Here is a 15,363-nt window from a genome sequence, read left to right as displayed (position 1 = left end):
TGAATTACTGCAAAGCTTTAACAAAGAAACGAAGCTTAAAATCTTATTGATAAGGTAAGCATGAGACTAGAGGGCGAAAAAAGGAAGGCCCTGTTTAGAATAAAAGGGAAAAAATTAAATGCTGATAAATTGCTTAAGCAAGGAAGGGGTTCTTCTCCTCTTCTGGCTTCTTCACCACGTTAGTGGTTGCTGCAGCGTTGTTGGTTTCACCAGGGATTTGGGCAGTGGTTGCCAGCGTCTTGCTGTCTCCTATGCCTTCTGCGCCATCAACTGCCGAACCTTTTGCTACCGAGGCTTCTGCTGCCGAAGCTTCTGCTGCCGAAGCTTCGGCTATCAGAGCTTTAAGGACAGGAGCAGCTGGCTTGTTCTTGGTTTCCCTGACATCTTTTTCCTCCTTGATTTCACGTAATGACAGCTTGGGTAGAGGGTCAACAATTTCTTGCTGTGACCCGAACTTCGCAGCAATCCTCTGAAAGTCGCGATCACAATTGTCCGAGCGTGAAAAACTTCCATAGACTGTAATGTCTGTCCCGTTGTTCCCAGGCATTTTCAGCTTGAGGTATGCATAGTGCGGTACAGCCATGAACTTGGCATAAGCTGGTCTCCCGAGTATAGCGTGATACTGTGACTCCCAGTTCACTACTTCAAACTTGATCTTTTCCTTCCTGAAATTGTCGGCTTTGCCGAAGACGACATTCAGGTAAACTTTGCCAAGAGAGTAGCCCAGTGCAGTTGGAAGGATCCCATGGAAGCAAGTGTCTGTTTCTTCTAGCATCCTCATGGTGATCCCCATACTTCTGATTGTGTCGATGAATATCAGGTTTAACCCGCTTCCACCATCCATGAAGACTTTGCTCATCTTGAACCCCCCAATTTGTGCTTCGACTACTAAGGCAGTGTGTCCTGGTTTTGGTATGGTCATCGGGTGATCTGCTCGACTGAACGTAATGTTCTGAGAGGACCACTCGACATACTCGAGGATGTTTGCCATGATGCTTTCTGCCAAGTTGATCTCTCGGGTGAGCTTCTTCATCTCTCTTCTCGAGACACCTGTCCTATGGATCATGCTCATCTGCCCACGTGGTGGTGGAAACGCCTCGTTGGGTTGATGAGGTTGAGCCTGCTGGACTTGATGCTGCGGTGGAGGTGGGGGTGGCGGTGGTAGCTGTTGCTGACCTGACTGCTGGATGAGTTTGTGCATGTCAAGGAACTGCCGACAGTCCCTGAGCAGGTGACTCGACTTCGTTTTGCCGTCCTTGGAATCGACATACGAGTGCAGGTAACAGGGGGCGTTGATCTGCTCAGCGTAGGGTAATTCGGGGGTCCTCTGCTACCGTGGTTTATAGTTGCCACGGTTCCCAGAGTTGTTCTGATTACCGTCCTGTCGATCGTCTCTTCTCTCGTCGTATCGATCGTCCTGTCGATCGGAATACCCTGCAGCTACCAGGTTGTTATCATCGTAGTTGCGGTTCTTCCTTCTCTTGTGACGATCCCTTCGGCCACCCGAGTCATGCTTCGGTTGGTCATCGTCTTCGTCGTCACTGCGCTGTCGTGGCCTTCGTACATTGTCCTCACCATCAGCCCAACTGTTGGCGATTTCCATTAACTTGGTTATGGTTTTTGGCTTTTTGCGCCCGAGTTCTTCTATGTAGCTCTCACGTCGGACGCCATCGTTGAAAGCGTCGATTGCTCTGTCGACAGATACGTCTTCAGCAGCGTTCAGGAGTTCGGTGAATCTCCCGATGTATGAGCGCATCGACTCCTTCTGCTTTTGCTGGCAATTCTGTAACTCTTCAATCCCGACGGGTCTCTTGTATGTTGCTTGGAAATTGGCAACGAAGGCATCTACTAGGTCGTCCCATGATTTAATGGAACCTTTCGGCAGCCCCCTTAGCCAGGCTCGCGCTGAGTCCTTCAAGTAGAGCTGCAAGAATTGCATTGCTGCTATCTGGTTTCCCTTGTGCAGGATCACAGTCTGCAGATAGTCGTCTATCCAAGATCTTGGTTCCTGCTGCCCATCGTATTTGGCAGCGTCGGTAGGTGTAGGTTTGAACTTTTTGGGCGCCATCGTCTCACGGATTTTGTAACTTAAACAGTCGGCTCCCCTGAGTTCGCCGTCATACTCCTGATCCTCATCCGAAGAATCGCTATCGTTGTCCTTTCTAGCGGCGCGTCATCGCCTTGCTTTGTCGATCTTGCTCTGGGTGATTTCATCCCGAGCATCTCTCGCATGATGTTTTGAACCACCAGCTTGCACCGTGGTCTTTTCCTTTTGCGGGACTAGGTTGTTCCCCAATATCGCGAGACTCTCCAGGGCACCTCGATGAGCTTGAGCCATGGATCCTTCGGGGCGCTGATTGATGAGGTATGCGGCGAGGTTGGCTGTCGCTCCAGCGACGTTTTTCGGCCGTGGCATGCCCGCGGTATCCGTGGTCATAAAGGATTTAGTCAGGTTCGACGTTATCTCTCTTGCGTCATCTTCCGAAAGCCTGGATAGTCTCGACCGGTGCTTGCCTGCTCCCTGAGTGTTTCAGGAGGCGCTCCCTTGCGAGCCCCTTCGTCGTTCACTGGATCGATCTGCCGTAGATAGGCGTCTCTCGAGGGTAGCTTTCTCTTTCGACAGGTGCTCCCGGTTTTTCTCTAGTATAGAGCGATAAACATTGAGGGTTCCAACCGAGGTTCCTGCGGGGAGCGGTGTGTTGTTGAGTACTGCTGCCCTAGCCGCTGCCCACTCCTCGTCCGCGATGGTGTAGTCGCTATCGCGGTTGCTGGCGCTGTTTTCAAAACTTGCCCTTCTGCTGGAACGAGGGGTATGGTCTCCGTCTTCTCTGCGCCTCGGGTTTCCTGTGTTATTGGCGACATAAACCTGATGGCGTGTCGCTCTTCGGGTGGTTCCTTGGACGATGCTGTCGATACTGTCTTCTCCCGATGAATATTGGGCGTTGCAGATGAATGGCGTGTCGCTCGATCCCAGCCCGTGCCTGGTGTCGCAGTTCAAGCAGTAGTACGAAGTTAACTCCGAAGATGTGGGATCGTCAGATCCTACCGACATGGAAGACACCGAGCGGGGAGTCGAGGGCACGGGTGAACACGTCGATCCCGTCAGACCAGCCGATAGGTCGAGTGACGATGACGCGCTTGGACTCGTCGATCCGGAAGTGGGCGACTCCAGCAATCGAAGGATTCCTTCCGCGTTGACGTTGTAGTGGACGCTGCCGAAGGTCATCTCCATGTTTCCTTATAGATCTGAAAAGTTTGAACGGGAGGAATCGCTGTGCGGAGTAAATTCGTAGGAGCCGAATCGAATCGGGCTTCCCAGGATTGGCGATGATGGTGTCGATGAAGTCGCTGATGAAGTTGCTGGTGAAGCCGCCGGTGTCATGATTGGATCTGCCGATGACCGATCTTGTGCCGAATCTTATATTAAGTTAGATGCTTCTCGGCAAGTTTTTCTTCCTTCTTCACACAGGTTTGTTGTCAATTTGTTAATCGTTAATAAAGCCTTGCAATTGTTTCATTCCAGGCTGATAAATAAGTTTTTTCTGACCATTGGTGAAACCTTTGGATGTAGCACCAATATGTTCTAAGCTCTGATTGTTGAGGGTCACATCGAATCTTCAGCTGCAGCTGAGCCGAGGTACCATTCATTTAGCCTGTATGCACTTCTTCTTTTCATAATCTAAAAGGCAAAAAGGAAAGCCTGAAAATGTGAATTTATAGCAGTAGATTGCACTACATAGTGGGCTTGAACAGATTATTTCAACCAGAACAACAATTTACATAGAAACGTCAGTTTGGACGTATTCCTGGTTTTCAACACGTTAGTACCTCAGATATTAATGCAAGTGTAACTAATCAGAGTAGTCGCGCATCAGTAGCTACTTAGGCTAGAAGAAATGCTCGCTCTACACCCTTGTCCACCTGTAGGTTCACCCAGGCGGGCACCCTTCCAGTTTCAAGGTAATCTAGCAGTTATTGCTTTTACCTGAAAGATTGCATCCCTTTATATGCATTGAGAAAAGATATAGTTATGCTCTTTTAGAATCATGGTGCATTTGATCAGCTTGTGTTTGACACAATGATCATGCGAATTCCTCCAGTGATAGTGTGATTACATCATATCATTTCCGAATGAATTCGATGTCTCATTTTAGTGTTCATACTTTGCCAAAGCATCGGTGCTAGATGACCTAACATTCAATTGTTGCACTTGTTGTTTCCGTCCTTTTGGCCATTGCCTACTCCTGGCTGTTAGATAATTTCAAATTATTTTGGTCACTATGCTTGCTCAACCATTTATTTATTTCCAGGGTGCAGTACCACATACTCTGATCGTTTACCAAGTGTGGTGTACTATACTCTTCAGTTCTTCAGAAATTTTTGAACTCGAGTGAGATTCTCCGACGAAAAAAGTTAAGGAGACAATGCTCAGTATCTACTTCGATCTCAATTATAAAGACAACATAATTGTGTGTTGTCAAGTCCAAACCTCTTGAGATTGATTTTATTGTCATGCAATACTTAAGGATCAAGGTTTTTGGTTGATACATTAAAATTCCGCTCTTTTGCTTATGGTGACATCCCATTGTAAAAGGATCATTAGGTTTGTTATGTGCACTACCATGACCTCCATCGATAATGCTACCATCTTATACAAATTTACTATTGTCAGTCGAGTTCTGCACATAGATTGGCACCAAAGGTGGAGTGTTGGAGCTGAAGGTTGATGTGAGTGGCACACACAAGAGAAATGAATGGAAATGGAGGCAAATCTGTTAGGAATATATACATTATTTTTAATTCAGGTTAGCGCTAGAGTGACTAGAGCTGGGTAATGTTGAGCCGCATCACCTGCTATATATATATATGTATAGCAGAGACGTTGGAATATCTTTCATGAGATTAATTAAGATATGTTCGAAATTATGAATTCATTTGTGTCATAAACTTTGAACCAGTGGATATGGAATTTTGTTTCTTCACTGCAGGTTTGAATCTATACCTAATCTGGTATGCTGGTCTTGCAACTTTCTATCAAAGGATGTTGTTTTAATTATATATGAGATGTGACCACATTCTTTGTTTCTTTTTTGGATGATCAGTAGGTGGGATCTTACCGAGGAGACATTTGCACAACACCACATGAAAGGAGCAATTATTTATACCAACAAACTAAAAACCAATGTCTCGAGGAGAGGGTATTGAATGAGATGTCCATGTAAATATTTTGGATGTGACGCTTGATGTTATACGATTAAATGTTTTTATATCCCGTGGCAACGCACGGGCATTTTTACTAGTGAAGTAATACAAAAATATATGAATTTGTTTGTTTACCAAATAGAGTGTTCCGTAGTTGCACAAATTATCTTTCTTAGGTTGGTACTACCAATATCATCTTTTGAGTATTTGTTTGTATCCACATATAGGGAAAAATAAATCATTTAATCATCTAACAGAGAAATGTGTAGTGATTTCTTTGTTTCCCAACTAATATCCTACTTCAACAAATAGGAGCTGACCATCCCCTTATTGAAGTGTTTCAGAAGCATGGTCGTGACTTTCTTGCTAACTCATGCGAAAGTATACGCTTTCAAATCTTAGAAAGCTAAGAGCATACCAGTCGTAACACTAATTCTTAGTTTTTTTTTTTACTTTTCATATCATAATCGTATAAAACAAAAGAAAACACATGCAGTAGCTTATATTGGGAGACCAGCAATAGGTTTAGTATTTGACTAATTGTATGATCGTGAGATGTTGCACAATTAGCTAACTTTAACCCACAAACCTTTAGATAATAATGTTAAATCTCCCAAAAAAGATGAAAACCCTGATTTACTTACCCTCACCATAAGCTGATGTATAGCCCAATTTTCCGATGTTAGGCCTCGTCAACATGAGAAATGGACGTGAGTAGAAATAAATAGCATGTATCTCTTGGATCAACCTATCCCATTTAAGCAGTAGTAAGATGGATGTACAGTCAAATCTGGGATAAAAAAATAAGAAATACACGAAGCTTAAGTATGATAACTGAACTGAACACAAATTTTATAAGTTTCAGCAATATATATGTTATTTTCAGAAAATAGTGTGACCTGTGGATGGTAAGTATAATGTAGTACACCAATCTAGATCAGCCTGCACCAAAACTATGCATTGGCTAGTACTACTCCATTACCTGAGAACAACTCAAAGAACGCAAAGATCGATATTGTGCAATGTGGCGCTAGTGACTCAAAGAAGAAGGAGGTTACTCTGGGTGTACATACTGTTCTAACAGCACAGGACGCGAAGAACACCCGGCGTCGGCGGCGTGCCTCCCCCGTGGCTGCCTACTGGCGACGTACCTCCCCGGTAGCGGAGGCTCCTCCTCCGAGCGCTCCTCCATGGTACACGCCAAGCAGCCAGCCCAGGCCGGGAAGAACAACAGGCGCCGGCGGCGCTCCTCCCTTGTGGCTACCTGCGGGCGACTTCTCCTGCGAGCGCTCCTCCATGGTACACGCCCCCTTCATCCATTTTCCCTCTCGATCCCTCTCCTTCTCGTGCTCTTGAGTAGGGTCTAAAGTTCTAAACCCTAGCTTTTGGGGATTATGTAGTGATGTGACAAGATTCTCAATTTGAGCAGGGACGGACGGACGGCACCGTGCCACCGACCCACCATCCAAGGTAAGAGCGTGAGGCAGCTGTTCCCGTGCATGCCCAACGCACCGGCAAAGCGCTAAGGATGCACCGATTTCATCACGCTTACATGTTGTAAGAGCATCTCTAGCAGATACGGCAAATCACAAACCCTAAATCCGCGTATCCAGAGCATCCCAATACGGATTTGGGGTACGAAAAGCACGCACGCAGTTCAGATACGCCATATGAAACTGCAAATTTAAAACAAACGCATGCATGACGGAAGAACAGTTCGATCAAAGAGTTCATGCTTGCATTGGTCCTAAATTCGACTACTTACATCAAAAGCAACTACAATTTCCACCGTCATGCAGTACTTTGCAACAAAATCAGCTCCGGGATACTCACCGGGGACCTGTGCCGTGGCGGCGGCGTGTCGGCTCCTCACTCCTCGTCGCCGACGAGGTCGACGAAGACACGCTCGTGCTCGACGGTGATGTGCCTCCATTCGGCGGCCTTGTCCGCGTCCTGCTGGCTGGAGCGCGCGACGAGGCTGCGACGGTGTCGAGCTCACGCTCCACGACGAAGTCGCCCGACGCGAGGCCCGCGTTGACGCCGAGCTGCAGGAGGAGGAGCTTGAACTGCTCGTCGTCGAGGTAGTCTCGCGGGGCGAAGTGAGGGAGGTGCGGCGGCTCCGGCTCGGCGTCCTCCATCTTCACCACCAACGCCATCAGCGGGCACTGGCGGGAGCTCGACCCCGTGGACAATGAGGCCATGGAAGGGGAGGACGCGCATCCGCGGCGGTACCACTTCGACTCGCACTTGGCGAAGGCGGCCGGCGACGCCATGCGGTAGTTACGGTAGCGGTAGCTACCAGGGGTGACTAGGCCCATTTGTAAATGGACATTCAGAAGAGCCCAAACCAAGCCCATCGTTACGGTTTTTGGCAGCCCGTACCAACACCCTCTGTGTCGGTCTCACCAGCAACTCCGGCCATGTCGCCGCCGGCCGTTCTGGTCGCGGACGGCGCCATCTCCCCGCACGCTCCTCCTTCCGCGGCCGCCTTCCTCGAGTCCACCCCGGGCGCCTACACCACCGCGCGCGCATCCTCCACCGGCCTCCTCTGGTGGCCCCGACACCTCCTCCGGCTCGCCGACTCCGCGCGCATCCTCGCGCACTCCCACCCCCACCTCCTCGGCCTCCCGGTCCCTCCGGCACGCACCCTCTCCACATCCTCCCTCGAGCCTCTCGTCAACCAGTCCGTGCGGGTCGGCGTCCGCGAGATGCGGAGGCGGATGCTGGCGCCCGGGGAGTGCTGCTCGGGGCAGGACATGGCGCTCACGGCGTTGGTCAGAGCTGGTGGCTCGCCGGAGGAGCTCGAGGTCTGCGTCCACCTGGGCGTGTATGTGCCGCCGGCGTTCGGAGACGCCGGGGCGAGGCTTGCCGTTGCCGGGAGCGGCAGGGAGGCTGCCGCCGCCAAGTACGCGCCCTGGGTTAGGATGAGGAAGAGTTTGGAGAAGATGAGGCCTCCTGGAACCATGGAGCTGTTGCTGACCAATGATGGGGATCGTATTCTTGAAGGCAGCATTACAAACTTCTTCGTCGTTTGCTTGAAGGTTAGATGTCTTTACTTCAACGACAATGTGAAGAATTCAGATTTCTTGAAATGCATACACGTTTAGTGGTCTCATGATTATCATGTACACCAGAATGCAGAGAAATAAACAACTTACCTCAAATTGGAAACCAATTCCATCTAGTAGTTGAAGTGCACAAGTGTGGCAATCTCAAATTTTCTTTGCAGCAATTTTAACTGGTACAAAGTTTCATATCTGTGTTCAACACCATTCTGTAGTGGTTTTCATGTCATCATAATGTAGATTGTGATGTTTGAGTTGATTAGGATAAAATGATGCACCTTCGCGTCTTACTTTGCATTTGCATTTAATTTAGATTGTGAAAGGAATGGCCAAGACTTTTATTCTACTTCTCAAGCTCCATTGATATCTCAGTACTAATTGTACTCCCATCTTGTAGGGGGGATTTCTTACTTTTAGCTTCTCATAATATGTAGATTGTATGAATTGCACTCTGAAATATTTACTCGCCTTTGTCAATATAAATACCACAGTTCTTTTATTTAGACGATGTGTATTCTTATTTTGTACTTTTAAACATCTCTGTAGGAGGAACATCAGTCAAATGAACCCTTCTCTGTTCAAACAGTGATGAATAGGTTTGAAGTACAGACAGCTCCACTAAGTGATGGCATTCTCCCTGGAATTATGCGCCAGATAGTGATAGAGTAAATTTTCTCTGCTTGCTCTAAATTCTGTTTTATTTGAATTAGTGACCAGATAGTGGGGGTGATTTCTGACATAAAATTGCTGGAACTTTAACCCATGTCTACTTTTAGGTGCCCTTGCTTTTATCTCACAAATTTACACACTAGTTACCGTACTATACTTGGTAGCTTGGATACGCACCATAACTTGTTGCTAAAAAAGTCAGCATTAGAAACAATTGATCATTGAACATGTTATATGGATATAATGAAAAATGCTGAACTCTTGTAACACAAGTTTTATTTCTTTCGAATAGGGTATGCCATGATCTTGGGATCCCCATACGTGAGGTCTCACCGTCATGGTCCAAGCGTGAAAGTTGGGAGGAAGCCTTCATTACTAGTAAGAAGTCTTCCTTTGAATCAGGAGTGTGTGTCTGCTGGGACATCGTGATCTTTATCTTAGCAGGCCCGTGGTTCTCTGACAACAATATATCGTAAAGCAGGTAGCTTAAGGCTTATCCAGCATGTGGATACAGTTCAAGCACCTTTACTATGGGAAGACATAGAAACGAAAACCTGGAGCGATGTATCTTGGGTGGTTAAGCAATTTCACGTACGCATTATTTATTTCTCAGATTTATGCAGTTATATTTTCCGTGCTCTTTGATTTTTGGTTAATTATGTCGTGAAATTTTAAATAGGGCGCTGGATGCATCACCACACAGATACAGGTTAGTTGTCTGACAGAACTGTAATATCTCTGAAGCCATTATGCCAAATGATCAGTTGTCGTGAGCTTATGTACAGTGTTCAACCTCATATCTACATTATATTGAACAGAACTTTAAAACAAAAGATATTGGGTACAACAGAGGGCTGTCTTGGATAGACTTGAACTATCTAGGTTTCAAACTATTATTATTATTATCTAGATTAACAATTTGGCAACCCTGCATTACTGTGTAACAATGACCTCTCCACCTCTCACCATGCAGAGGAAAATATCAGAGAGAGAGCATTTACGGAGGAGTATGATACAAGAGATGTCTTGTGAGTTCTGAATGTTGTCATTATTTCTGGGTGATGGGTCCCTTGGCTTGACCATCATTTGTTCTTCAGACGGGGTAAGCAAGAACCATTATTGCTGTTATCTTATGCCTGCTGAGATGCATTTCCAGAGTAGAATCTGGGCCCTTTCTACGAATATCAGTTTATTTCAAAAAAAAAAAAATCACGTTTCTTTGCTTCTGTAGGCGGCCTAATCAAAATAGAGCTTTACGGTGCTAATTTGGTGAAGAGACACTTTCCTATAGTTCAGACAAATATTTCATGATCAAAGCAGTGGACCTGAGAAGCCAGTGTTGGTGCTATTCTTGCCTCTTTTTGCAAAGTGATTAGGACCAGAACCTGGGTATGGATGATATTTGGTGAGCATGTATGTGCTGCTTTCTTGAAGAAACTAGTGGTGTAATTTGACCATGAGAGAGGGGGGTGATTGATTGAAGCAGGCGACCTGCCCAGTATTGTGACTTGATTTTGGTTGTTGCAACTTGTATTTACATGTACCAAACTCTCAATATGTACAGTGTAAAAACTGTTTCATATAGTAGACGATGTACCAGGCTCTTAATATGTACTACAGTGTAAAAACTGTTTATTTGTCCAGTTTTTAACTTTTTATACATAATGCATGTGTGTAACCGATAATATTTTTGAGCTGGTGTATTCGATAATATTCGCACATGTACACGAGGCAATCGCGCCGCTGTCGGGTAGAAAAAACAGCGAAAACGAACGGTATCCGTCGTCGCCCCACAAGAAGATACGAAAACGATTGTAGTACTCCACTATATCCGTCCTCACTCTTTTACTCTCAGACGGCGGACGAAAACCTCTCTAATCAAAACCCTAACAAAAAGCGGCGGCGGCGGCGGCGCGAGCATCCCTACTCACCCAACACCCAGCCGCAACCTCCCCCCCTCAGCCCTACTCCATCATGCTCCACCAGATTCGCCCCCTACCTGCCCGCTCGGCCGTCGGCGCCGTCCACCGGCTCGTCTCCCCGGCGCCGCCCTCCCTCGGGCTTGGGCAGCATGGCCGGGTCGCCGTGGGGAGGACGGCGACGTCGAAGACGCCCCTGGTCTGCCGCTCCGTCGCCAGCCCAGCGGCGAACGAGGGGGCGGCGACGATGCAGCGACCCTGGAAGCTTAGCGACGCTCGCCTCGTCCTCGAGGATGGCTCCGTCTGGAACGCCAAATCCTTCGGCGCTTCCGGGACGCAGGTCGGCGAGGTGGTGTTCAATACCTCTATGACAGGGTAATATCAATCATCCATCCATCCTGTAACTTCTAATGACACCATGTTTAGCTGCCACCATCGATTCGTCAGTGCGTGTTTAGATTCACTTTTTTTCTGTCACACTGAATGAGAATGAAGCTAAGCTTATAAAATATCCATCTATGTACTTTACTCTCCAAAGTTGGGCTACCGTGATGTGATAGTGCTAGTTCTAGTGATACCAGCTTACGCCTATCCTGATCAACTTGTTCTAATGTTTCAATCGCGCTATCCTAGTGTCAACCACTATACGATTTGTTCTCAGGAAGTTCTTGAAATTTTACGCAACTGCTTTTAGGTTTTGGAAATGTGACTCTTGAATGCATGGCACATGAACACAGGTATCAGGAGATTTTGACCGACCCTAGCTATGCTGGCCAGTTCGTTCTGATGACCTGCCCTCATATCGGAAACACCGGTGTTAACCTTGGTATGCAATTTCCACATCCAAGAGGTAGGAGCTACTACTCTATGATGAATTATTGCTAAATATTATTGGGATCCTCTTGTAGATGACGAGGAATCCGTAAAATGTTTCCTTGGTGGCTTAATCATACGAAACCTAAGCATAAGGTAAGCATTTCTGCTCGAGTCACTATGAAACTCAAGAAAATTATGTGTGTACTCACATTCTGTTTCCTCTTTCCAGTACTTCCAACTGGAGGTCCATAGAAACACTTGATGAATATTTGAGGAAGAGGAGCATTATGGGCATATGTAAGTATATACCATCATAGCATTTCTTCTAATTTCGATTTTTCTATCCGTCATGGATTTTCCTGCAGATGATGTGGACACGCGTGCAATAACACGCCGGTTAAGAGAAGATGGTAGTCTGATTGGTGTCTTAAGTACTGACCAGTCTCTCAAAGATGGAGAATTGTTGGAAATGGCAAAAAATTGGAAAATTGTTGGTATGTTAAGCTTCCTATGAGCTATTATAATGTTGTTAAAGTAATATTTCGATTGCTATGGTTGTCCGTAAGTGCTATTTCTACTTTCTTCTTCTTCTTAGTCCTATGGAGTCTTATTTGTTGAATGGTTTGCAGTATAATTTCTTTCAATGACTATAGCTGAGGGTATTTCATAGGTTAGAAACTAGTTGTACATATTCATAATATTTAGTACTGGCTCGGGATATGAAAAAATCAGCCTGTAATTGGAGGGGTTTACTCTGTGTTCTTTACTTATTATTACATCAGAATTTTTTCATAGATTGCTGGTTGTTCAAGTGTTGCTGTCGATCTTCACGTACTACTGATGCTATTTGTGGCATAACATGAAACTTTGGTGGTGCTGTTATGCAGGTGTTGATTTGATAAGTGAGGTTTCATGCGATGCTCCATATGAATGGTTAGATAAGACAGGTTCAGGATGGGAGTTCAACGACAAGCAGTCAAGTGAAACTTTTCATGTCAGTATCATTCAGGTTTTTATACATAATCAATAAAATATTTTCTCTGAAAACTTCTGGATTTTCAATTATATAGGTTGTTGCGTATGATTTTGGAGTCAAGCACAACATTTTGAGACGCCTGGCATCATATGGATGCAAAATAACTGTTGTTCCAGCAAGCTGGCCTGCTTCTGAGGTACTCAATTTGAAGCCTGATGGAGTCCTTTTTAGCAATGGCCCTGGTGACCCATCTGCAGTTCCATATGCTGTGAAAACTGTACAAGAAATAGTAGGAAAGGTTCCAGTATTTGGCATCTGCATGGGTCATCAATTGATTGGGCAAGCTCTTGGTGGGAAAACATTTAAAATGAAATTTGGTCACCACGGAGGAAACCACCCTGTCCGTGATAACAGAACTGGACGTGTGGACATCAGTGCACAGGTTTGTCAGTTTTTTTCAGTTGCTCAGAAAATAATCTTAATGCATTATCAGTTATGGATTTCTTAGCTTAGCTTAAGCTTATATTTGTCATCAAATTAGCTTTATGTCGAAGCCAAGGAACACTGTTCTTTACTTACCGTTGAGCTTAAACTTCTAATATCTAGGCACCTTACTAAATTGGCTAAAGAAACTGAAGTTAGTACATGAGACTATGGGATTCCATAGATTTATGATTGCTAAAAGGCTAAGTTTATGGAAAAGGCCTTATAATTCAGCTAGTTTATTTGGCTGGCTTAATGTGTGCTCTTATTTGTTTGGGTTTTGGTCTGCAAACTACCACACCCTGATTTGCATAAGGTGTCTGATGAAACCTTGCTATTTCTAAATATTCTTAGCTTAGTTTGGTTATTCATTACCAGATACTGGTATTTCAGTATAAGGACATTGGATAGCAAGCTATGATTATGAGCTTATACAATTAAATCAGTGCTGGTATAGCTCATCATTTTGTGTTATTTTATTAGCTATCGACTGACTGTTTGACCTTTAGAATTATTTTACTAGAAATCCCCACATGTAAAGAGAACTGGATGTAACATTTGGTTTGCTATGCAGAATCATAACTATGCTGTGGACCCTGAATCACTCCCGCAAGGAGTGCAAGTAACACATATCAATCTGAATGACCAGAGCTGTGCTGGTCTTGTATTCCCCAAGATGAAGCTTATGTCTCTTCAGTACCATCCAGAATCCTCCCCAGGGCCACATGACTCAGACTTGGGTACATACAACTCCTTTGCTACTATATGCACGCAAAACAGAGTTTCATAAGACAAATTAGTAGGTCCGCTTCATGTCGTCAATATGACTTACCTGTTTTACTCTTTTGGTGCTGCAGCGTTTGGTGAGTTTGTGGAGTTGATGAAGAGCAACAGATTATGAGAAGGAAGGTTGGGATGCTTGGTGAGCATCATGAGTTGGAAGTTGCCATCGGCTTGTTGGACCAAAGCAGTATGCTCCAAGGAGGAACTGTATTTTTCGCGTTTATTTGTTTTATCAGCTGACCAGACATATAAAGTAACTAATGGTATTGTACTATTTGTTGGAGATTGAAGAATAAAATCTTTAAGCTGTTGTATGATCTAGTTGTAAAACAACTATATGCACGTTCTATTGCTGCCATCTGCAAAGTTCAACTGTCTATTGCACGGTTGTTTCTAGTTGAGCTCTTGAATCTGACAATGCATATATCTATCTTAGTGTTAACCTTTTCAGAAAGACGTAGTGGTTGTGAAACAGAAGAAACAATATCATCTCTATTCATTTACTTGTGCCTTGTGCATTCATTCTACAAGTTCATAGAAAGAAGCTAACCAGCTAGATAGGACAGAGTTAGACTGGTTGGCAGATCATAGGATCCCAAACTGGTTTGCACATCACATACGACCCCAAGGTAAGCTCTGACCTTTATATAGTGTGTTTGCTAGTGACGTGTGGTGGCACGAAAATGTCAACACGCTAAGAGCTCAAGAAACTCAGTTTCAGCCAAGTTAACATATCTTGCCGATTTTGGTCTGCATCCTTTAATTTCCTTAAGTTTCTTTCCGTAGCTTTAGCATTTTGGCTCAGTTTTGCACCGAGATCTCGCCCATGGTGTTCTTCAGCTCCGCTTCCATCTGCTAGATCGCTCGTTTGGGAGCCAGAATGCTCGACGAGGATTCTAATCAACTAAACCGTAAGCGGGGTCCTCCCAAGAGAGAACTGTAGGCTGAAATTTCGAAGAAATCCAGTTATGGATTCAGAATTTTAGCTCAGTTGCAGATTCATCGACGCTCACATAGTGGCACAGCGGTAGACTGATAACAGCAACCACCAGACGCCACCAGCGGGCTGTTGCCCACACCTACAGACACCGGCCCGCTCAACTCAATTTACAAGCGCGTCATGCGTGACCTAGTCGCAGACAGCAAGGTAGATGACAGCCGTGACACTCTACTCCGAAAATACAGTGGCTATCACTAAGAGCATCTCCAACAGGCGCGCTAAAATGCTCGCGTGGCATAAAAACTGCCGGTTTGCAGCGCGCGGGAGGAAAATCGGCCCTCCAGCTGGCGCTGCAAACCGTGCGGCGATGTAAAATTTTTAGGGCGCCGGCGGGATTGCTCTATCGCGAGCGGCATAGTTTGTGCGCCGGCTACAGCGCGCGGTATCGCTCGTCCACGTGCGAAAAAACCCTCGCGCTGAAACTTTCCCTTCCGCATCGCCGCCCGAGCA

General features: G+C 45.6%; 2 protein-coding genes across 2 annotated transcripts; both read left to right on the top strand.

The window, feature by feature from the left end:
• Positions 1–6,771: 6,771 nt before the first annotated feature.
• LOC127300203 (uncharacterized) lies at positions 6,772–10,546 on the top strand. The gene is made up of 7 exons (XM_051330288.2): positions 6,772–8,243; positions 8,814–8,932; positions 9,229–9,314; positions 9,418–9,527; positions 9,616–9,645; positions 9,910–10,038; positions 10,168–10,546. The coding sequence occupies exons 1-6, from the start codon at positions 7,527–7,529 to the stop codon at positions 9,973–9,975; spliced, it is 1,128 nt and encodes a 375-aa protein (XP_051186248.1). The 5' UTR covers positions 6,772–7,526; the 3' UTR covers positions 9,976–10,038; positions 10,168–10,546.
• A 286-nt stretch (positions 10,547–10,832) lies between these two features.
• Positions 10,833–14,227, top strand: LOC127300202 (carbamoyl phosphate synthase small chain, chloroplastic). Its single transcript, XM_051330287.2, has 9 exons — positions 10,833–11,230; positions 11,593–11,681; positions 11,764–11,824; positions 11,901–11,968; positions 12,037–12,165; positions 12,559–12,665; positions 12,742–13,089; positions 13,705–13,870; positions 13,988–14,227. The coding sequence occupies exons 1-9, from the start codon at positions 10,911–10,913 to the stop codon at positions 14,029–14,031; spliced, it is 1,332 nt and encodes a 443-aa protein (XP_051186247.1). The 5' UTR covers positions 10,833–10,910; the 3' UTR covers positions 14,032–14,227.
• The last annotated feature ends 1,136 nt before the right edge of the window (positions 14,228–15,363 follow it).

Source organism: Lolium perenne, chromosome 5, assembly GCF_019359855.2.
Source record: "Lolium perenne isolate Kyuss_39 chromosome 5, Kyuss_2.0, whole genome shotgun sequence".
Lineage (NCBI taxonomy): Eukaryota > Viridiplantae > Streptophyta > Magnoliopsida > Poales > Poaceae > Lolium > Lolium perenne.
Note: the sequence above shows the minus strand (reverse complement) of the source record. Positions and strands in the feature narration are given on the sequence as shown.

What these genes read in the sequence shown, in the direction of transcription:
- LOC127300203 (XM_051330288.2), top strand. Translation starts at nt 7,527, where the DNA reads ATGGACATTCAGAAGAGCCCAAACCAAGCCCATCGTTACGGTTTTTGG. An exon ending in TCTTCGTCGTTTGCTTGAAG is followed by an intron (nt 8,244 to 8,813) that starts GTTAGATGTCTT and finishes ACATCTCTGTAG; the next exon opens with GAGGAACATCAGTCAAATGA. An exon ending in ATGCGCCAGATAGTGATAGA is followed by an intron (nt 8,933 to 9,228) that starts GTAAATTTTCTC and finishes TCTTTCGAATAG; the next exon opens with GGTATGCCATGATCTTGGGA.
- LOC127300202 (XM_051330287.2), top strand. Translation starts at nt 10,911, where the DNA reads ATGCTCCACCAGATTCGCCCCCTACCTGCCCGCTCGGCCGTCGGCGCC. An exon ending in TTCAATACCTCTATGACAGG is followed by an intron (nt 11,231 to 11,592) that starts GTAATATCAATC and finishes ACATGAACACAG; the next exon opens with GTATCAGGAGATTTTGACCG. An exon ending in GTGTGGACATCAGTGCACAG is followed by an intron (nt 13,090 to 13,704) that starts GTTTGTCAGTTT and finishes TTTGCTATGCAG; the next exon opens with AATCATAACTATGCTGTGGA.